This window comes from Leucopleurus acutus, assembly GCF_964270905.1.
Source record: "Leucopleurus acutus genome assembly, chromosome: 12".
NCBI classification, from domain to species: Eukaryota; Metazoa; Chordata; class Mammalia; order Artiodactyla; family Delphinidae; genus Leucopleurus; species Leucopleurus acutus.
In genome coordinates, this window is record NC_139154.1 from 25,943,039 (window position 1) to 25,966,140 (window position 23,102).

Consider the following 23,102-nt stretch of genomic DNA (forward strand, 5'->3'; position numbering starts at 1 on the left):
TCTTCCGTCTCTCCTGTTTGGAGAACTTCCCTTAGGCAGTCTGATGACAAACTGTCTTGTCTTTTTTTTTTTTTTTTATGTAATTTTTATTTTATGTTGGAGTGTAGTTGATTAACAGTGTTGTGTTATTGTCATGTGTACAGCATAGTGATTCAGTTCTACGTATACATGTATCTGTTCCTTTTAAAATTCTTTTCCCATTTAGGTTATTACAGAATATTGAGCAGAGTTCCCTATGCTATTCAGTAGGTCCTTATTGTTTATCTGTTTTATATGTAGTAGTATGTGTATGCTAATCCCAAACTCCCAGTTTATTCCCCCAGCCTTTCCCCTTTGGTAACCATAAGTTTGTTTTCTAAGTCAGGGAGTCTGTTTCTGTTTTGTAAGTAAGTTCATTTGTATCATTTTTTTTTTTAGATTCTACATATAAGCGATATCATATGATATTTGTTCTTCTTTGTCTGACTTACTTCACTTAGTGTGATGATCTCCAGGTCCACCCATGTTGCTACAAATGGCATGATTTCATCCCTTTTTATGGCTGAGCAGTATTCCATTGTATATACTTACACCACATCTTCTTTATCCATTCTTCTGTCAGTGGACACCTAGGTTGTTTCCATGTGCTGGCTATTGTAAATAGTGCTGCAGTGAAGACTGGGGTGCATGTGTCTTTTTGAATTGTGGTTTTCTCGGGATATATGCCCAGTAGTGGGATTGCTGGGTCATATGGTAGCTCTATTTTTAGTTTTTTAAGGAACCTCCATACTGTTCTCCACAGTGGCTGTACCAATTTACATTCCCACCAACAGTGTTAGAGGCTTCCCTTTTCTCCACAGCATTTATTGTTTGTAGATTTTTTGAGGATGGTCATTTTGACCGGTGTGACATGATACCTCAATGTAGTTTTGATTTGCATTTCTCTAATAATTAACGATGTTGGGCATCTTTTCGTGTGTCTTTTGACCATCTGTATGTCTTCTTTGGAGAAATGTCTATTCAGATCTTCTGTCCATTTTTTGATTGGGGTGTTTGTTTTTTTGCTATTGAGTTGCTGAGCTGTCTATATATTTTGGAGGTTAATCCCTTGTGGGTTGCTTCGTTTGCAAACATTTTCTCCCATTCTGAGGGTTGTCTTTTCATCTTGTTTACGGTTTCCGTTGCTGTGCAGAAGCTTTTCCTTCATCTTAGAATGCTCTGATTTCCCCATCATTTCTGAAGCATATTTTCACTGGATGTCAGATTGTAGGCTCAGTGGTTGTGGCACACGGGTTTAGTTACTCCGCAGCATGTGGGATCTTCCCGGACCGGGCGTGACGGTGCTCTTCTTGCAGCATTTGAGACATGCTGTGCCAGTCCCTTCTAGTCAGTCTCTGTGGTTCCTGTGAAGAGGTCTGCTGCCATTTGGAGCGCTTTCCCGTGTGTGTCCATCTCTGACGCTGCTTTCGGTGTTGCTGCCTTTCTTCAGCTGCCGCGGGCTTGGCTGCGCTGTGTCTCGTTGGTCTCTGGGTCTGTCCCCCTTAGGGCTTGCTCAGCTGCCTCAACCTCCGCAAATGGCTTCCAGCCGCGTCCCTCCGGCTGCCCCTTGGCCCCGCCTGGCGCTCTGCTCCCTTCAGGGCTCTGACTGCCGCTGCTGTCACAGCCTTTGTGGCGGTCCCTCAGCTTCTTGAGTCTTACTTTGTTCTCCTTTCTGCTCAGATGGGGCAGCCTCTGTTCTTGTATTTCCCACTTAGCTGACTCTTCCCTCTGTTCTCTCTGTTCTGCTGTTCAGGCAGTTCACTGAGGGGTTTGTTTTGGTCGTTGTGTTTTTCAGTTATGAAATTTCTATTTGGTTCTTCTTTACATTTTCTTTGGTTAGACTTTGTTTTTCTTTGATGAGATTTTCTGTTTTTTTCTTCGTTTGTTTCAAAAATGTCTGTAATTTCTCATTTCGTCACAGCTCCTCTAGCGTGTTTGTCATGCTGGTGTTGGCAAGTACTGGTTTTCCTTCTTCATTCAGTTTGAGGTCCTTCTGGTGTGATTAGCGATTCTCTGCTGGAAACCGGGCGTCCCGGCGCTGTGTCAGAGACTCCGGGTGTTAGTAAACGTTTTGTCTCGCCTGGCTGGCGCTGCTCTGCAGACGAGGGGCCTCCTCAGTCAAAGCCCTGGCTCCCCGCCAGCCTGTGTGGCCGTGGGAGGCGGTGGGGGGGTCTGGGCCCCTCCCTATCCGGGGTGGGGCTGGGGGCGCCTCACGGCTCCCACGTGGCCTCCGCTGACGCCGCCGTTCCGCCTGGCGGGGGTGGGAGTCCCCGCCTTCCTGACGACCTTGCTGGCTTTGGGGGGCTGGGCCACGGGCTGCTCTGTGGTGTTTGGCTGGAGCGCAGTCTTGTCTGCACGTTTTTTGTCTCGCAGGTCTGCCCTTTGCCGCCCTGTGGCCAGAGATCAGCGCTTGGCGTTAGGGTGGGCATTCTCTATCCTTTGGTGGCCGCTTTTTTGGCTCCAGATCTGGGAAGTCTGAAGCCGTATTGGGTGTTTGGGGCCCCAGCCAGCCTGCTTTCTTCTGTCCGCCTTTCAGTCATCTGGTGTTTGTTTTCTGTACAATGTCCAGGGGGTTTAGTTGTCTTCAGAGCAGGAAGACTGGGGGAGGTAATACCTGCTCAGTCTTGTGGCCAGAAATCTTATTTTCTACTTTAAAAAGTTTGTTAACCTGGGGGGCGGGTCAAAGTTGTTTTTGACATGTTTTTTGCCTTATAGTAGAGAAGGCAACCTGTCCTATAAAATATGGGTGAAGTCCTGGGGCGAGCGACCCCCGTAGGCGGGTCCTGAGCCGCACTGAGCACAGGTGCGTGAGACATCACGTTCTTCAGCAGAGACTTTGGTTTGTCTTCTGTTTCCACTTAGAGGGAAGTAGTATCAACACGTTTAGGAAAACAAAAAGCTTATTTTCAGACATAAGCAAAATTCCCTTAATCCTGTCTTCCTAATGCATTATTCTGAGTAGGATTTTGAAATATTTTCTTCTATTACCTTTTCACACTGAGGCTTTAAAGCGCAAATGTATTATCTCTTCCTAATGATATCAAAAGCTTATTGATAACATATGTGAATTAGGTGGCACTGCTTGTGCGACTCACCACATCATTTGGCCTCTGACACTCATAAAATCTCAGTATATCTGTCTCTCATTTTATGTGCAGAAATTCTAGAGCTGATGCTTTTTATCCACATTGCAAGATCAGTGCTCTTATCTGGGTACAGATGGGTCAGAAATCCCCAGAAGATGGGGGAAGCCGTTACAAAAGTCAGTGATACGGGTTTATAACAAAGGGAATTTTAAGTTATTTCTGCGTGTGGCTTCAGCACTCCCATCTGCAGCAGTTTGAATGCTTTTCCTGTGTTGGCGTCTTACCGCATTTGTGGAAAACCGTCAGAGCCTGTGTTGTTTTAGAGGGAGTTAATATGCCATCATTTCTGTTTTGCTCATTTTCTTGTTTGAGTTGATTCGCGCTGAGAATTGTCCATGATTCTAACCCAGCATTTTTTTCCTCTGAAATGGATAAAATGTATCGCAATCGTGGTGACATTTACCATCTGACTGGGCTGTGAAGCAGCGAGGCGCTAGATGATCGCGTGTGAGCGGGCACTGGGGGATGCTGGGCTCTTCGGCAGTGGGGGAGGCGGGCAGCCCAGACCCCACAAGCCTCTCCTTGTTCCTTTGGCTGCTCTGGGCCAGAGCTCTCTCACGATCTGCTCTTAGATGTTTTGAAATGGAATCTTGTCATAGTGCTTCTCCTAATTTAATTCTTCGGAAATTACTGTTTCTCATTTCTTAGTTGTACCCATTTCTTTTAGAGGAATATGTAGTATAAATAATTTTTTAAAGTTGATTATAAAATTACTGCTTTCCAGTCTTGCATATTTCCAGCTCCATTTGATCTGTTTTCAGTTAGCAAAAGATTGGCTTATTTTTAGTTCATATATTGGATTGTAGTATTTGAAATACATATTTTCTGAACCTGAGTAAGTGTACTAAGACAGTACATGTTTTTAACAGCATTCGACTATGACGTCAACATTGAGGCGACTGGGTGAAGACATATTCAAAGGAGTAGTGACCAAGGGCCTTCAGGGTAATTCTTTCGACCATTCTGGGGAGAGTAAACCAAAGACAGCTGCTTTCTTTAAGAGCTCCAGTTTACCACTGAGATTTTTATCAACTCTAATTGTTCTCAGAACAGTCACACAAGGTAAGCTTTCAGATGTGCTTGTGGTATAATCTCTTGTCAGTGACCAGAAGAGAATCCTCTGTAGTGGAGCAGTTCTTACACTATATAGTTGAATATATTTTACATTTTCAGAATGAGCTTTTAAGTTGTTTTATACTTGTGACCCACTGTTAGAAACTACTTTAATTGCTGAATTTGAGAAAAATGAGTGGTGGGTTGGCTTTGTTGCCCCTCCCAGAGGCCCTTGTTGATGCTCTTAGATCACGTGCCCATAGCAACCTTTGCTGCCACTGCCCTTGCGTTTCCCGCGTGGTATTGAGATTGCTATTAATAGTTTACTGATTCCCACTAGAGCAGGGCCTGGCGGACTAGAGCCCATGGGCCAAATGTGGCCCACCACCTGTTTTGTCAATAAAGTTTTATTTGAACACAGTTATGTTCATTTGTTTCCTGTTGTCTCTGTTTTTGCCGTATAACAACAGAGCTGAGTAGCTGGCAACAGAGACAGCCTGCCCTCCAGAGCCTGTAAAGTTGTTATGTGGCCCTTCACAGAAAAGGTTTCTCAGCCCCCACACTCGTGTGTAAGCTTACCGCCTTGTTGCCCACTGTACACCCTGCACCCAGCCTGGTGCTTGATGTATACGAGGGAACGAGGAAATGAATGCATTAAAAATGTTTCCTTCAGGGACTTCCCTGGTGGTCCAGTGGTTAAGTCCCCGCGCTTCCACTGCAGGGGGCGCAGGTTCGGTCCCTGGTCGCGGAACTAAGGTCCTGCATGCCGCATAGCCCCCAAAAAAAAATGTTTCCATCAAAGTTGGCCGTTTTTAGTACAGTTTTGATATACAGCTATAAGTAGTTATCTTTTTTGGATTATTAAATATGAGAATTTGTGTTAAGGTGAGTGATAGCAATGTAGTCAAACAATAAATAGACCATCTTTCTTCCTTCCCTGTTAAATTATATAACTCAGTCTGGTTGGTTGTTTTTTTAAGTGCGCAGTGGTGGTCAATTATTTTGACTACTTTCTCTGAAGTATATTCTCCTGATGATAAGGAATTTAAGGGAAAAACCAAACTGTGGCTCTTATTTTCTTAACAGGTAGGGTGGTAACTGCCTGAAAGGTTGTTTGTGAGAAGGGGTATTAGCCAAGCCAGAGTCCACCACATGTCAGCATACATGATAGCGTCATTTGATACAAAGTGGTATTCATTACCGACGGAACGAATGGAAAGGAGAAATAAGCAGGAAGGGATTCGGTGCCTCCTGTCCCCCTTCTGTGCAGCACAGTATTGGCCGTGCTGACCACCCGTGGTGACCTTAAACAAGTGGGAATGAACATTGGAAAGGAATAGAGAAAACTGGTAACTCATGGGTACTCTGTGTAAGTCTGACAGTCAGAGAAACTGGCTGAGAGATCAGTGTGCTGTGGTCTGAATGTGTGTCCCCCTCAAAGTTCACCTGAGGAGACCCTAATCCCCAGGGAGGTGGTGTCAGGAGATGGGCCTTTGGGAGGCGCTCAGGTCGTGAGGGTGGTGCCCAGATGAACAAGACCCCACAGAGCTCCCTCGGGCCTCCACCACGCGAGGACACAGCAAGAAGACCGTGAAGGGGAAGGAGGGCCCTCGCCAGACGCCAAACCGGCAGCACCTCGACCCCAGACTCCCAGAGCTGCGAGCAGGACCTTCTGTCCTTTCCCAGCCGTCCAGTCTCTGGCATTGTGTTACAGCAGCCCGAGTGGTCTAAGGCCTAATCTGGGTTTCAGAAAACGGGCTCCAGAGGAAATTCACAAAAGTCCGTTGATTTTTGACTACTGTCGTGACTAGAGCGTAACTACCGTGACCATCAGTAACAAGCATCTGTAATGTGTGAAAAAAAGAGATCTTGTTCATGTAAGCAAAACAAAATAATGTAAAAAATGTGGATATTAATCTAACATGGGATCTGTAAAACCTCATCTGTTGTGAAATATAACAGGACATAAGTAAAGATTTGGTAAATAATGGGTGAATGAACAGGTTGATAAAGATTATCGCCGAAGTTAAAGGGCAGCAGTAAAGGACTTTCATTCTTCTTACCCGGGAAGACCAAGAGTATTATTAGAATCTATAAGACACCCCAGGTGGCTGCATCTAATGGTACCAATTAAAATTCCAATATGGTTTGTGTAAGCTGAGAGAGTAGTAGAAAAGTTTATTTGAAAGAACATTTGCAGTGAGTGTGCTAATTTAAAGGAAACAAGTGAAATAGCAGCCCTGGGGCGGAGGCTTTGCCTTCGCAGATTGTAAAACAACTGTGATGTGTAATAATAAAAATGAGTAATATTGATATAAAACCTTATAATAGGAAAATAGTCCCGAATTGACACACAACCGGCACTTCGTGTGCACTTACTGAATTAATGAATTTGATTGCTTCCTGGTCCAAGTCAGTTTTTTAAGAACATGGAATCATAAGCCAGTCCCTGTGGAGCTGGTCCCCTGGTCCCCTGTCAGCCTTCACTTGTCAGGTGCCCCAGAGAGGTCCTGAGGGCTGGAAGGGGGCCGTTGGGGCTCAGCCAGAAAGCCGAGGAAGAGCCAGGAGAGCAGGAGGGCACCTAGGAAGCGCCGTTAGGGGCGGTGGTGCAAGTGTGGGGAAAAGGGGATTGAGGCACACGCTGTCTTGCCACGCACTGCAGCAAGTTCCGGGAAAAGTAAAAAAGTAAGCGTAAGAAAAGCTCTTAAATTAAACAGTAGACTTGGTGAGAGGACATCTCCTACTTATAAAATAGAAGCGTCTGTTACAATATCGGTAAGTTTAGTAGAAACAATGGAGAATAGATGTGTTGGATGATACACATAATGTTAAATGCTTAATAACCCCAAAATATGTGGGTCTGTAAGGTGATTTCCTGTTCCACTGACTGGACAGTGTGGGTAGATTGCTCCTGAGAATCGACGCAGGTAGTGATCCTTGGTGTGGATTTGACACTGTCCTGTCAAGCCCTTTGTATGTTGTCTGAACATGGTTATCCCCATTTGAGTGGTTATTAGGTCACAGAGCCTAGACCTTTGTGCCGGGGCCACACAGCAGTGTTTGACAGCGTGGTTCAGCTCAGCTCTTTCTAAAGCCCACCTCTTGGCCCTCCAGTGTGACTCCCCGAGACCATCAGAGGTAGTAATAGCAGACACCTACACAGTGCCTGCTGTCCTGGGCTAAGCGCCGCACACTGGCTGCTCCGACCCTTCCAGCAGGGTGGCGAGGGGGCAGCATTCTCTCACCCCCGTCCTGCAGGTGATACGTGGAGGCTAAGCCTGCGCCCTCCGTCACTGCTGTGCGGCTCTCTGACATTCACTGTGAGCTGCGACCTCAGACCCGTCACACAAAGCGAAGTGATCGGGGGATGTGCCACCGGAGGGGACATGTACAGCTTTGATTGCACTGTAGTTTAGGATCACTTTTGAAGTGCATTCTGGTTTCAGGAGCCACCAAGATGTATGCTAACGTTTAATAAGACTTATTGTAAGGAAACAGTTCAAAAGGGAACGAAGTCCCAGGTTGCTGGTGTGCTGTCTGCGCTGGTGGAGAAAGTGGGTGGGTTCTCGTGCTGTTGCCGGTCTTTTTCTAGCCACACTCAGGTGGTTTCAGGTGGTTTCAGGGTTCTTCCCCACAGGAACCTGAGGAGGGACGTGGGGTTGTCATTTTTACAGAAGAACAAACTGTAAGGGAGCCAGATCTTTCTCGAGGACAGAGAAATGTCATGCGTCATCAACAATGATACTGCATAGGTGTGGGAATCAGCGTGAAACATTTTAATACAACTCTCTGTGCACGCACACTTGATCTTTACACTTGATCCGTGTAAAGATACGAGGATTAGAAGAAGTGATAAGAATCTTACGTGATGGGATTACCTGTCTTAGGGACAGCCTTCTCCTGTTGGACTTAATGTGTGCGTCAGGGCTTGTTCTGTAGTCCTGCCCTACCCACTGTCGGCCCGCGACCTACACAGGTTTGTGTGTTTGTGATTATGCTGTCACCCCTCAGCCTTAGAGGGGTGCGGGGTGTGACTGCCGTGCTCAGGGGCAGGAAGGCTTGGCCTGGGGAGGCGGCAGCGTGACCGGCAGGTGAGAGCTCAGCTCTGCAGCCACAGGCTCGGCCCCGTCAGTGGTGTGCAGCGTGGGCCCCTCCCGTTTCTGTGTTTGCACCGCGGCGTTCTGGCGTCCAGCAGGCCCCTAAGCAGTACGCTGGCCACGCTCCTTGTGGCCGTCATTGCTGTTTGCTGTTATTAAACCGCTCAGGGTTGGTTTCCCCTGAGACAGAATCGATCTGTTGGATGCCGTTGGGTTTCTGTCGCTGCTCAAATGGACCACGTAAACACTTGGTTCTTTGGGCTCAGCTCCGCTGGGAGGCTGGGCTGGGCTGGGCTCCTCCCCCATGCGGCCCCTCGCCTGCACCTGTCTACACCGCACCAGGGGCTGCTGGGCTGGAGGTCTCTGCCGCCTTCTGCGGTCACAGTCCCAGGTGGGCCCGGCCGCAGAGGCTGAGTCACTGCCGAGACTCCATCCGATCCTCGAGCCGGCCGTTGCCCACCGATGGCCTCTGATCAGGACTAAAAGGTGGTCTTGTTGAACGTCGGGACGTTTCTTAAACACTCAGTAGTACAGCATGTGTATAGAAAGAAACCAGGTTTGGCACAGTTGGTAACTAAACTTTTTTAGAATACTCTTTTAGAGGTTAAATTGGTTTTTAGGAAATCTTCATTATTAGGGAAATTAAAGTAAGGAGGTAACTTTTAATTTCCCCTCGAAAGATTAGACCACTTCAAAAAAATAACCAGGGCTTCCCTGGTGGCGCAGTGGTTGGGAGTCCGCCTGCTGATGCAGGGGACACGGGTTCGTGCCCTGGTCCTGGAAGATCCCACATGCCGCGGAGTGGCTGGGCCCGTGAGCCGTGGCCGCTGAGCCTGTGCGTCCGGAGCCTGTGCTCCACAACGGGAGAGGCCACAACAGTGAGAGGCCTGTGTACCAATAAAAATAAAAATAAAATAACCAAACACCATCTTTGTATCCCCTCCAAATTAATAAAGGACTACTTTTTAAGTTTGCAAACCTGCTGTATCGTGCAGCCTTCGGCCTGTTTAATCTGAGGCAATGCCGAGTGAGAAGGGAGAGGACTTGGTGTCAGATGCAGCAGGGCAGCATGTATAGTGGTGCTTGTACCCGGGAGCGGCCGTCAGCGCTCTCCCGCCTCAGCACGGCAGCTCCGGAGAGCAGCTGCAGCTTTGCCGACCTAGATACACGGTCGCTTTGCAGTGCTCTGTGAAGCTCAGAAGTTAAGTGCAGTAGTGTGCCTTGGGCTAGATGCTACCAGAAGTAAAGATGAAGTGTGTTATAAATAGACGCAGAGGCACAGATCTTAAGTTCTAAAAATTCTTTCACATGTGTTTTAATTTCACACAGGTTATTCCCAGCTTCTCATTCTTCTTTCTTAATAAATTTATTTATTTATTTTTGGCTGTGTTGGGTCTTCGTTGCTGCGCACAGGCTTTCTCTAGCTGCGGTGAGCGGGGGCCGCTTTCGTTGCGGTGCGGTGGCTTCTCTTGTTGTGGTGCACAGGCTCTAGGTGCGTGGGCTTCAGTAGTTGTGGCATGCGGGCTCAGTAGTTGTGGCTCGCGGGCTCTAGGGCGCAGGCTCAGTAGTTGTGGCGCACAGGCTTAGCTGCTCCGCGGCATGTGGGATCTTCCCGGACCAGGGCTCGAACCCGTGTCCCCTGCATTGGCAGGCAGACTCTCAACCACTGCGCCACCAGGGAAGTCCCAGCAGCTTCTCATTCTTAGTAATTAGGGCTCTAATTATTTCTTTAGTTTGCGTAGCATGGACAGCAAAGAAGAGACAAAACCTGAGGCCAGAGCACAGGAATTTAGTGGTGATCCTGTCATATTTTCAGTGTGTTTCACAACACTTCTGAGCCTTCTTTAAACAGAACTTTCAGCAGAAAAATTAACTCACTAGTGCGTGAACAGCATGAACAGTTTCTGTTGCTTCGAATAGTGTGTTGAAAGAGTTTTAGAAAACTGGAATGTTCTTGCACATTTGAAAGCACGGTGTAAACTGTTGTAGCCATTGAAGTATCTTAACTCATCTGCGTTGATCCCGGTCACATCAGTGCTTCCCAGTCACCCGTGGAACATCTTGGAGAACGTTCCAGGGCTCCTGACCGCAGGTGCCGTCCCTGCGTCGGCTGTGCTCGGATCTCCAGCCATTCGTCACGGTGGAGGCATCGCAGGAGACTCCGGGCGGGTCAGTCTCCTGAGGCTCTTTGAGGGGCTCCTGCTTGGTCTGGGTCAGAGGGCAGAAACCCTGGTTTAAAACCCACTGAGCACGTTTGTATGAACTTGCATTTTGAAACAGGTGACCGTGTGGCAGCAGTAATCTCAGGAGCGTTGTCAAGATCACGGTACTAATGCTGTTGAGATCTGTGGACGCACGCGGTAGTTACAGTCGGATACGGGGACCAACATTACTCGTGGTGTTTACTGTTAAGCATCCATTGTTTTCTTTCTTGATGTAGAGAAGGAACGATGTTTATTGTGACTTAAGCGTTACAGTAGGGAAATCTGAACGACTTTTGCCCTGTCATAATGTAATGTCCCTCCCCGTTGGCCTTCAGCCTGTCGCCTCTGGTCGTTCCGTTTTTCCTTTCCTCCTGGATCCATGGAAGTGGCGGTGTTCCCTTCCTGCCGTCCGCGTCCGTTACCAGATGGACCACTGACGCAGCCGCTGTTTGACGCCCTGTCTTTCAGCCGACTACCTGGCGCAGGCGTTTGACTCTCTGTGTCTGGACTTGAAGGCGGATGAAGGGAAGAGCCTGTTCCTGGAGTACCAGGCTGTCCCGGTGGTGCTGAGCCACCTGAAGATTTCCAGCAAAGGGCTCCTGTCCTGCGTCGTCGACAGCCTGCTGCAGATGACAGTGGAATCCAGTGAGTGTTACATCTCTTCTGACAGTGTGACTCTGCGGGTCAGGCCCTGGTGCCTCTTATACCCTAAATGCTGTGTGGTAGCGTCTTTAGTCCCACCCCTGACCCTTCGTCCACATTTCCACGAAATCGGCGCAGTTTCCAGGGGGCCCCGGTTGTGTGGATTCGTTCTGCGGCGTCACTCCCGTCCTCGAGCCTCTCTCTGCGCTCTGTGTCCCGTGTTGTCCCTGAGGCTGGGAGGGAGCGGGGCCCTCAGACACGTCCCCACCTGCAGGGGGGGTGGGGACCCGGTTCCCTCCGGCGGTCGTGCTGGGGCAGCGCGCTCTTCTGACTTGCGGGCGGTGGCCCCTCACCTAGCCCGGATACGGACGGGGGTGCCAAGCCCGGGTGCTCTGGTTCGCTTTGGCTGCCTTGTTGTTTGGGCCCCAGGTGAGCTCTCGACTTGTAAGAAGCAGCATTTCGCTTCGGTCATTCCTTTTCACGTGGAGCTGCTCCTTTTCCCTGTGTTGCATTTCTGATTATGCCTTTCAGGAAGCGGAGCCCACAGACGGGACCTGAGCCTGGGAGTGAGTGCGCGAGGCTGGGTGCCCGGTGGCCGGCCTCGGGCAGGGGGTTTGTAGGCAAGACACAGAAGCAAAGCGAAGCACCTGTGTATTTGTGTCTAATATAATGTTTGCCTTATTTGGCCGGTAGGATCGTTGTTCTTGAGTTCGGTTTCTCAGATTCTGGTTGGGTTCTGCTCTGTCTGGTGGGCTGTGACCTGGGGGGACTGGAGCCACCTAGTCTGGTGGCCGCCTTGTTTACTGACTGTCGTGACAGTATTTGGGGAAAGTGTACTGGGTTCCCAGCACTGGGTGGCAAGTTCAAGAAGACTGGTCCTTGGTGCGGAGGTGGAGAAGCGGTAGGAGCTCCGTCCGTCCTGGGCCCCTGCGGCCGCAGGGTCCCTTCTCTGCCCGGCCCCGCTGCTCCCCAGGCGTGAGGGCTGCCCTTAGCTGTGCAGGCAGAGTTCTTTGAAAGCTGCTGGGACGCGTCTCCTTGAGTGTAAATTGAGGTCTGTGCGTTGATTTACCTGAACATACGTATTGTGAGCACACTGTTACTTTTGGATTGAGGGCTTCTGATTATCTGTTTTGGGCGTGAGTGTAAGTCATACACTAACTGAGCAGTGTGCTTTTAGAAGACTACTCAGTGCTTTCTCTTTTTTCTTCCTGTCAGTGGTAAAAGCTGTGACTTATCTGGGTTTAGCTGTGTAAGGACATGAGTCTTACTTTATTTTAAAGAATACTCTCCTTTTCTTGTCAGACGTAGTTTTATTTTAAAGAATACTTTCCTTTTCTTGTCAGACCTAGTTTGAATAGAACATTTAAGTTTGTGTTTGTATTGTTAGTTTATTCTCTTGTGTGCCCCAGAAACCATCTTGTCCGAGGTGACACACCTGAATGGCAACAATGTATTTGAGTACATTTTGCACACCTTGTTTTTTTCAAGTATAATTTCCTTTTATTATAAAAGTAATAGAAATTTGGAAACTGGCAAAAAACCAAAAGTCTTAGTATCCAAAAATATGTGCATTTGCAAGCACACCCTGCTCTGTTGTGCTTTTTCCAAGTACTTTTTTTTTTTTAAACATACTGAAGGTTTGTGGCGACGCTGCCTTGAGCAAGCCGGTTGGCACCATTTTTCCCCCAGCATTTGCTCACTTCCTGTCTCTGTGTCACATTTTGGTAATTCTCACAGTGTTTCACACGTTTTCATTATTATTATATTTGTTGTGGTGATCTGTGATCAGTGGTCTTTGATGTTACTCTTGTAATGGTTTGTGGGGGGTCATGAACTGCACCCTTAGGAGATGGTTAACTTAATAATGTGTGTGTTCTGACTGCTCTGCCGGCCACTGTTCCCGGACACACAACAGTATTGAAGTTAGGCCAGTTGATACCCTACAGTGGCTCAAAGTGTTCAAGTGAAAGGAAGACTCACACGTCTCTCACTTTAAATCAAAAGCTAGAAATGATGAAGCTTAGTGAGGAAGGCGTGTCGGAAGCCAAGACAGGCCTAAAGGCAGGCTTCTTGCAACAAACACTTAGCCGAGCTGTGAGGGCAGAGGGAAAGCTCCTGAAGGAAATTAAAAGTGCTACTTCAGTGAACACAGGAATGACAAGAAAGCAAAACAGCCTTCTTGCTGATTGCAGAGAGTCTCGGTGTCTGGACAGAAGATGAAACCAGCCACAGCGTTCCCTTAAGCCAAAGTCTAATCCAGAGCAAGGCCCTGCCTCTCTTCAGTTCTTGAAGGCTGAGAGACGCGAGGAAGCTGCAGGAGAAAAGTCTGAAGCCGGCGAGGTCGGTGCATGAGGTTGCAGGAAAGAAGCTGCCTCCGTAACATAAAAGAGCGAGAGGAAGCAGCAAGTGCTGGCGTAGAAGCTGCAGCGAGTTATCCAGAAGATCCAGCTAAGAGAATTCACGAAGGTGATATGAAAAACTAGGGCTGAAGGCTTACCAATTTGAGGAAAGACATGGTTTTACAAATCTAAGAAGCTAAGCAAATGCCAAAGCTCACTGAAGTTCAGGATAAACCCAGAGAGACAGACCCACACGGAGACACATGATGTTAAACTGTCAAAAGTCAACGACAGAGAATCTTGAAGGCAGCAAGAGAAAGTGTGGTCTGCACACAATGGAATATTACTCAGCCTTAAAAAGGAAGGAAGTGCTGGCACCTGCCACACCTTGGATGAGCCTTGAGGACATTGTGCTCAGTGCAATAAGCCAGATACAGAAGGATAAATCCTGTATGATTCCACTCATGTGAGAGCCCTAGAATCATCAGATGTATAGAGACAGGAAGTAGGGTGGTGGGGGCAGAGGCTGGAGGGGTGGCTGGTGTTTCACGGGGACAGAGTCAGCTGGGGAAGATGAAGAGCTCGGGGTGGGGGGGGGGGTCGGGGGGATGTTTCCCAACAGCGTGAATGCACTTCACACGAACAAAGACTACACTTTTATAAATGGTCAAAATGGTAAATTTTATGTTACGCATGTTTAACCACAATTTGAAAATTAAATATAAATGAACTTTTAGTACTCAAAAAAAAAAAAAAAACCATTCAAGCAAGGCAGAACTGTAGAGAGCATTAAGTGTTTTTTCCCAAAAAATCCCCGGAAACCTTGTCATTTGGAAATACCTATCATCAGTGTTCGGTGGATGTAATTGCAGACACCGTCCTGTGCGTGTGTCCTTGGAGGAGGGGGCCGGGTGGGTGGGTGGCAGGTGGAGATGCTGTAACACAGGGGGCTCATTACACACGTTATTTAGTGAGACGTGCTTAATCTAACAGGAAAAATGAAGCAGAGTTGAGTCAAAAATGTTCACAAGCTTCTTCTGTTAAGAAATAAGGTGAGGGCTTCCCTGGTGGTGCAGTGGTTGAGAGTCCGCCTGCCGATGCAGGGGACACGGGTTCGTGGCCCGGTCCGGGAGGATCCCACATGCCGCAGAGCGGCTGGGCCTGTGAGCCATGGCCGCTGAGCCTGCGCGTCCGGAGCCTGTGCTCCGCAATGGGAGAGGCCACAACAGTCAGGGGCCTGCATACCGCAAAAAAAAAAAAAGAAAGAAGGTGAAAAACATCGAGTCTATTTTTACCTTTTTTATTGTAAAATATATACAACATAAAATCTCACATTTTAACCATTTTTAAGTGTGCCCTGTTGGTTGCACCGCTTGGTTTAGGCAGTGCTGACACCCAGCCGTGGAAGGTGGGCACTGGCACCACCGCTCTTTCCTTCTCCCCACCTCCACTTCCCGGCCGTTTAGTTTGTATCTTTCCTGTGACGGCAGAATCTGCACATTTGCTTCATGCTAGTTTCTTCTTCTTACTTTGCTTTATGTTAGTTTTACGTTTAATCACATTCAGTGCTCAGGATTAGTCCTTTGACTGCAACCTCTGCATTTCTGTTCTTAATTCTCAAGATCTCTTTTTTTTTAATTAATTAATTTTATTTATTTATTTTTGGCTGCATTGGGTCTTTGTTGTTGCCCGCTGGCTTTCTCTAGTTGCGGCGAGCGGGGGCTACTCTTCGTTGCGGTGTGCGGGCTTCTCACTGCGGTGGCTTCTCTTGTTATGGAGCACGGGCTCTAGGCACGCGGGCTTCAGTAGTTGTGGCTCGCGGGCTCTACAGCGCAGGCTTAGTAGTTGTGGCTCGCGGGCTCTAGAGCGCAGGCTCAGTAGTTGTGGCGCATGGGCTCAGTTTCTCCGCGGCAAGTGGGATCTTCCTGGACCAGGGCTCGAACCCGTGTCCCCTGCACTGGCAGGCGGATTCTTAGCCACTGTGCCACCAGGGAAGCCCCTGAACTATCTCTTAATCTTGCTCCCTCGCCTGTGTGCACCCCCCAGTTTAGGAGGTGCTGTGGAGGCTGCTTCGTGTTGTGTTGGAAGCGCTGCCGGGGCGCCTGCACTCAAGGAGGTCCCGTCTGAGTGCTCATGCTGGGTCGCACGTGGTGCTTCGCGGCTGTCTCGAGAGGCCAGAGGGCAGCCCGGCCTTCCCAGCAGTGGTGCCCTGCTGCTCTCCTGGGTGGTTGATAGCTGCTTCCTCCCTCAAGCCCACGGTGTAGCCCTTGGATGTTGCCTGGGTTGCTGTTGTGCTCGTTGGATCCGCAGGTCCAGTTCTGTGTCCACTTAGCATTTCACATATAACATAATATGTAATCTTTTTCTTTGATTAACTTTATATCGTTAGGAACACCAGTTGTCCTCATGGATCTCTTTTGATGGTTTTCCATATCTTGGCTTCTTTCTGGTCCTTTCATTTTTGTTTTCATTCTCTGTGATGATCGGATTGTTATGATAGTAATCTAATTTTCAGCTCTGTCCTTTCGGTTTCTTGATGTTTAAATTTATTACTTCTTTAATGGTGGTGTTTAGATTCTCTCTCTCTTAAATCCTGTTTATCATCTTTTCTTTCTTATTTTATTGACTAGCCTTGTTATTAGGTTAACTGAGACCTCAGAACTCTTATGGAAAACTGTTCTGTTCTTTGTGTTTTCTTTTAAGTTTGACTCTGCCTTGTGTGTGCTGTATCCCTTTCTGATTGATTGGTTGATTGACTGATTGGTTGATTGATTGCTATAACATGCTCACCGAGTTGACGTGCTGTCTGTTTTTAAATCTATTTTATACATATTAGTGTATATATGTCAATCCCAATCTCCCAATTCATCCCCCCCCCCCCCCGCCCCCCGCTTGGTGTCCGTACATTTGTTCTCTACATCTGTCTCTATTTCTGCCTTGCAAACCGGTTCATCTGTCTCTGATGACTCTGGTTCCCTGTCCTCGTGGACGGGGTGGGCCTTCCTCACTCTGCCTACCGTTCGTCCCAGTCCAGGTTTTCTCTCCCTTCCGTGCCACAGTTTGAACGCCCTTTTCCCTAATGTATCCGTTCTTTCCTGTAGCCGGTGGCTCTGGTGGTGACGTGCTCTTTGCCAGATTCTCAGGGCTGTGTTCTCACTTCTCAGATTCTGCTAAACTATCTCGTTTGGGTTCATTTAACCTAGTTAGTGGGAGGCGTGGGTGTCCTGTTCCCATAGAGAAATTCTCTTGGCTTCAGCTGGTTCCCAGTACAGTTCGCTCTGGGACTTTGTTTTCAGTTGATTCCCTGTCAGAGGATTGAAGAGGCGGCAGTGGCTCCCCTGCGGGTTTGTTGGGGGGCGGGGGTTTGGTGAGAATTCCCGAGGTTGTGTCCCCTCCCCCGTGTCTTGCGGAAGAGGGGGCGTCGAGGTGGGCTCAGGCCCTGCTCTGGAACTCCATGCTTCTGTCCTGGGCTGCCTGCTGCCAGTTTTAAGGTCGTGACGAGGACTTCTCCCCTTCCTTTGTCTGTGTGTGGGTTTGGTTTTTGTAAATGAGGTTTTTTGTTTCATTTGTTTTACAATTTTTGATCCATATGACTAGGTGTTGGGGAGAGAAATTCTCTCAAGCACTTTTATCTTCCCATTTTAATCAGTGAAGACATCAGTGAAGTTTAGAAGAGGAGTCACCTGGCCTTTTGGGCCTTTGGTTCTTCTTTTCCTCTCTCGTACCGGCCACGTGTATTCAAACTGAAATTCTTCTAAGCTTAAAAAATATATAATTAATTTAAACACGGTAGTGCTGAGGAAAATGTTGACTATAATGTTTCACCTTTATAGGTAAACCTAACCGAATGCATATATGAATCTTTGCGTTTCCTTTCTCTTGTTTGACGTCTGTCTCACAGGTCAGAAGAGAGATTGGAAGTCAGGCCAGTGAACTCTTCTGCTCCTAAAAGACCTTTATAAGCTTTACTTTTAAAATATGCGGGTATGTTAAACTCTTTGCCTGGTCTTGGCCTTTTTCCATTACAGAGGTCATACAAGGAAGTTCACTTTTATTTGGAAGTGCTTACTTGTGAATATCTGTGTTTTATTCATGCCAGGACCTGATTTACACATAAAGTAAAGCAAAATAAAGGGAGATGCACTCTCTTACACTTTTGCAATTTACAAACAACTATCATAACTTGCTTAGGGGTTTTGCGGGCTCTTAAATGGAAAGCATTGATACTGTGGCCTGTGGCAGTGTTGAGAACCCCCCGAGGTGGCTCCGGCAGTGACTGGGGGCTGTCCCTCTCCCCGGACCTCACTCGTCAGCCGCGCAGTGGTCAGCCTTCCGGTTGAGAGTGACTTGCACCACGGGTCTCAGGATCTGAACCGAGGAAGGTGTACAATTGCTTAACGAAGCTGCTTGAACTCTGGGTGTGTTTTTAATATATTTGCAGATTATGTGCACCATACTCGTAACCTAAAGTTCATTCTTCAGAAAGAGTCTGTGTGTCTGAGATCGAAACACATGTAGACACTTGGTGGGCTCCCGTGGGGAGGTGTGCATTTCCCCTCCAGCTTCTCACCGCGGGGTCCCGTGCAAAGGGCACAACCTTGATTCCATGCACCAGCTTTCACTTCCTGTTACCAGAACATTCCTCCGACTGTTATTTTGGGGTTTGCCAGTTTCACCACTTAATAGTTTATTTTCCTCAGTACACCATCAAAATACTGGCATAGAGTCTTTCCGGCTGTGCTTACGTGCTCAAAAAGAATGATGAGCGCAGACTTCTCTTATTCTTACGTCCTTTAGTCACTGATTCGTGCTTGAAATAAAGTTCTGTCTCCATTTTGGGAGCCCCTGAGTTTTACAGGGGAATTTAACTATTTCAAAGGCCACAGTTTAATGTTATTGTATGATTTTTGTTTCTGTCCAGGCTTCCCTAATTACAAATGTAAGTGACTTACACCTTGGAAAGCATTTTTACACATTGTTTCGTTCAGTGGAGCTTTCAGTTTTCACGGTTACAGACTTTACAGGGACTCTTTCTCATGCATCTTTGTATCCGTCTCTGTCAGAGTCAGAGGATATCACGCGTAAGTCTCTTCATACGAATCTGGCAAGTTCCAGTTATCTCACCACACCAGTGCCGAGCTGAGCGTTGTTGCTGCTTTTGTTCTGTTGTGAGTTGCTTGCCTGCACCCTTTGCTCATTTCTAAAAATATTAGGTCCGTCTTTTTCTTAGTGATTTATAGGAGCTCTTTTTATAGTAAAATATCAATTCTTCTGGCAAATATATTACGAGGCGATTTCTGCCCCCAACCCCGCCCCACCAAGTTTGGCACTTCCCTTTTGTCTTGTTTTTTAGAGCTTTCGCCTTTTAATTTGTTCTCATGTCTCTTACATAGACATTTAAAGTTTTTCACCTTATAAAATTTTTCAATCTTTTCTTTTATGAATCTTTCCCACTTTTGCTTTTATGCTTTAAAAAGTTTTTTCCTATTCAGCGATTATGTAAGTTGTCATTAGCACATAAATGAAATTCTTAAATTTAGGGTTTTTAAAGAATTACTACCCCAACAGAATTTCTTACTGCTAAGTATTTAAACAGCCTCCTCTTACGGACTTTCTTCTAGATTCCGCTTAATGGAAGTTTGACACCAGGGGAAATGGTCTTACCTTCGGTTTGCATCGTTCAACAAGAGCCAGTAGTATTTTAATTCTTCAAATGATGGTACTTTCCCCATAGTTTAGGAGGGGAAAGAATGAACACCCAGTTCAGTGTTGGTGAGCCCATCCGCAGGCGCGCTGGCCCCTCACCGCGGACCTGCCTGTCTCGCAGGGTTCCTGCAGCCCTTCCTGCAGGTGTGCAGCTGCTCCCTCTTCTTCCGAACCTGCTCGGTGCTGCTCCGGGGCCCGAAGCTCGACCTCCACATCCTAGAGAAGCTCAGCATCATCCTACAGAAACTGTCCAAAATCAAGTAAGAATTTCGTGTTTCTAACATTTTTTGTTAGGACGTATCTTACTGTGGTCATTTAGATGTTTCCGAATCCTGTAGTGGCTCAACTGTGATGACTAAATCAAAGTTTCCAGTAAATGTGTAGAATATTAACACTGATCCAAGACCACACGCTTAGGGACAGAGTGAACCCTCGAACAGCTTCCTGCACACTGGTGTTCTGTGACGCAACAGGTGAAAATAAGGGAGAGAATAAAACAATCTATTTTGTAGATCCTTATTATTGACTGCAGTGAGTTTAGGGAAGAGAATGAATCAGGCAGAAAAGATTTTAAATGATGCTGGTAACAAACTCTTATGGGCATGCTACTGCCACTGGTTTGGTTTTATTGCAAGAATTGAGGGCTTTCTTTTCATATTTCTTCTTTCCCCAATGCACACATCGGTAAAACCAGTTTATAAATTATAAAAAAAGGACATAGGCTTTAAGCCGTGTTTTCCTGGAGTCTTGTATATGCCAGTGTTTCCCTTGAGGCACCTCTGAGCACCTTCTGTCCGTTGCGTTTTTATGACAGTGCAGCGCTGGGCTGGTTCAGCTCCTCTGCCCGCCCCGCCCCCGTCCCCTCGCCTGTGACTTCCATGGCAGCGGACCTGGGTGTCTCGCCAGGCCTCAGCATGCAGGGATGGTGAATACAACGCATCCTGAAATTCCTTGTGGTTGTGTGACTGCAGGTCCGTCTCTTCTGTTTGATGTCGCACACCGTACCCGCACTGTAGGGAATTATTGTCAAATTGTAACCTCATACGCAACTCACCAACTTATGAGTTTAGCTCTGGTATCAGCTAAACTTGTCAGTTCGTTGTCTTCCTTTGCCTGCAGGCCGACTGGCTGTGATTGTCTCGATTTGTAATCAGTAAATTCTCGAGGAGGCCTGTCGCCAGTTTACCCTCTGTGGTGGCACAAGGCTGCAGTGGCGTCACTTAGGTTTAATTCCTTCTCAGCTCTTAATCCCTGGGCTTTGTTGAAGTAGTACCCAGTGCAGCTGTGTCCTTGGGCCAGAGTGCTTTACGGCTGGCAATGTGTTTTGTAGTCCGTGTTCATTTCAGACGTAGATGAAGAACTAGAACGAAGCTTGAATGAGGAGTTGGGAGAAGCTGACGCCCAAGCAAGTCTCAGGGTAAATCTGTAAACCCTTCTGTATCGGGTGGTGGTCACTTGGGTTACTGGAGAGGCAAACAGATGGATGTACACAAGGAAATGGGAAATATGCTACCAGGTGTCATTCTCAGTGATCGAAAGTGAAGTTACTGATTGGTTACTATACAGAGGATGGCTGCAAAGGTATTTTGGAGCCAAGTCAAGAGGCCAGGTAATATTCTGCTGCGTCAGAAAGCCCAGCTTACTTAAAATAAGGTGGTCAAGTATTTCACTCTTTCCGGCTGTGAGGGAAAAGTCCGCTCCAGTAGTGAATAGGGTGCACGTTTCAGGATGATAAAATATTCTCTTTTCTCCTTGAATACTTTTCCACTTTAGGCCTATTTCATACAAGCTATTTTGTTTGTCTTGGCATGTTAATCCTTTAGTTATCCATTTCCCCACACTTACACATAACGTATCTCTCACTGTTCCTAAGTGTGTAATTAAATTAATGTGCTCATTCTCTTACAGGAGTAATAAGAAGCTCTTTGAACTCTTTACAGTTCATCTGATGCTTCAAGAAATACAAAGGACGACACATCCAGAGCATGCATTTCTCTGTATTAACCTGAATTCAACTCTGTTCAATTTGGGTTTAACAAAATGCAGCTCCCTGGCCGCCAGTACAAACCCTTAGGCTGGCTCATTATTATTTATAGGTATTACCTATGTGTTGCTACTTGTAAGATTGTAAAAATCACCAAAGTAACGACCAAGTAAAGTTATGAGTAGCATCATTTATCATGAAAAATGGAAAAATTCTTTTAACCTTTAAAATGGAACCTGTAGAAGCTGTGGAATGTGGATTTTTTCCATTCGGCTAAGGTGGTACTAATGTACACGATGGAATTTTCAGGGTTAATGAGCCTGGAGTTACATTTTGTAAGAATGTTTTAGGAAAATTCTTTGGAATAAATTGGCGTTCATGTGGGAACAAGGTTAGAGCGTGTCATCGTTCTGTTTTCTTAATATGTTAAAAGTCCCCCTTCTAGAAGCGTATGTACACACACTTTAGCTGCCATAGTTCCCGCACCCAGAGAGCTCTCTTGCCATCAAAGGTGAGTGACGTAGCCAGAGGTCTGGGTAGAGCTCGGGGCGTAGGACGGAAAACTGATACACAGAGGAAATCATCCTGAAGACTCACAGAGATTATCCTCTACCAGCATTTAGTCTCATTTTCAGAATCTGGAAGAAAGTCTCAGGAAACTTGGGCCCCTTCAAAAGAATGTGAGAGACTGTGCTCTTTGTGAAGCAGGAACAGAAATCCGTAAAGAGCTGGCTGATGTGATGGTGAGGCTTACAGGCACTTAAAAATGCAGAAGCGACAGTGAACGCGAGAAATAAACCCATCACCAGTGCTTGAGGAGGCGGAGCCAGTGCTGGGGGCCAGGGGAGGTCCCGGGAGAGGGCGGCGGCGGCGGCGGCGGCGCACGGCGGCAGGGCTGGCGCCTCCTTCCGAAGGGGCCACGGGGCACAGGCCGAGCAGAAGCCGAGCTGAGAGCCGGAGTCGAGTGGGGACCGAAGGCCCGTGAGCGCACGCCAGGCGTGATGGGCCGCTACCTGCAGGAGGAGAAAAGCAAGCCAGCTCCTGCGATGCCAGAGGTCAATCGGGAGGACTCACACCTAGTGAACATGCCTGGCGTCGGTGTTTTCAGATTTGCAGGTGTTCAGAAGTTATCCACTTACGTACCATTCCTGAGAAAAGAAACTGCACAGATTATTGTGACCAACTTAAAATTGAGTTTATTAACTCAGCCTCGTACCGAAAGACTGTAGTGTAGTGGGCTCTGGAACCACTGAAACGTAAATAGGTTTAAAGATCTGTTGTAATTTGTGTATAAAATGGAGTGAAATGTTAAATTCCTCAAAAGGGTAAATAATGGGGAAAGCAATAGTTAAGAGCGTTCGGATGAGACTCTATTCATCGATGTCAAAAGCAGAATTAACGGGGGCCTGGGATCTAGGTGCAGAGCGGGGGCTCTAGTGAAAGCATCAGCTTTCTGCATTTTCACCGCCCATCTCAGTACTGACTTCGACAGAAGAAGGAAGGATGAAGAAGGCTTTTGGAAAATGTCAGCGTAACCACTATTAAAAGCAGAAGAGATTGCTTTTAACTGAAAACTAAAATACGTATACAGACATGGCAAAACACAGAAAGCCAGCAGCATGTGAAGAATAAAAATATATATTTAGGATAAGTAAGGGAGGTTTTTAAAATTACGAATAAATTCCGTATTGCCCTATGTTGATAAATTTGAAAATCTGGATGGAATGGACTGTTTTCTAGAAAAAGACAAACTTTCAGAATTGCCTCAAGAAATCTGCAATAGAAAATCATTAAAGTCTTATAGAAGCGTGAAAATTAATTTTAAAAATGACATTAATTCCAGATGTTTTGCAGGTGAATTGTTTTAACATTTCAAAGAGGAAATATTTAAAGCTATTTAAACTGGCCCAGAA

The 23,102-nt window shown here is 47.0% G+C and overlaps 1 protein-coding gene across 2 annotated transcripts in view; it reads left to right on the forward strand.

Moving 5' to 3' along the window:
• The window catches only part of CCDC138 (coiled-coil domain containing 138), a gene marked incomplete at its 5' end in the record, with an annotated part of 48,706 nt that extends 27,138 nt beyond the window's left edge, over positions 1-21,568 (forward strand). Inside the window, 4 exons of one of the 2 annotated variants that reach the window (XR_014326653.1) lie at positions 4,034-4,226; positions 10,987-11,163; positions 19,121-19,218; positions 19,327-19,416. Coding sequence is in view for 1 of the 2 variants with exons in the window: in XM_082851974.1 (XP_082708100.1) it covers positions 4,034-4,226; positions 10,987-11,163; positions 19,327-19,465; positions 21,114-21,279 (675 nt within the window). Of the gene's footprint in view, positions 1-4,033; positions 4,227-10,986; positions 11,164-19,120; positions 19,219-19,326; positions 19,466-21,113 lie in introns of those variants that run through there. The other variant, XM_082851974.1, reaches the window with a different exon arrangement.
• Positions 21,569-23,102: the final 1,534 nt, after the last annotated feature.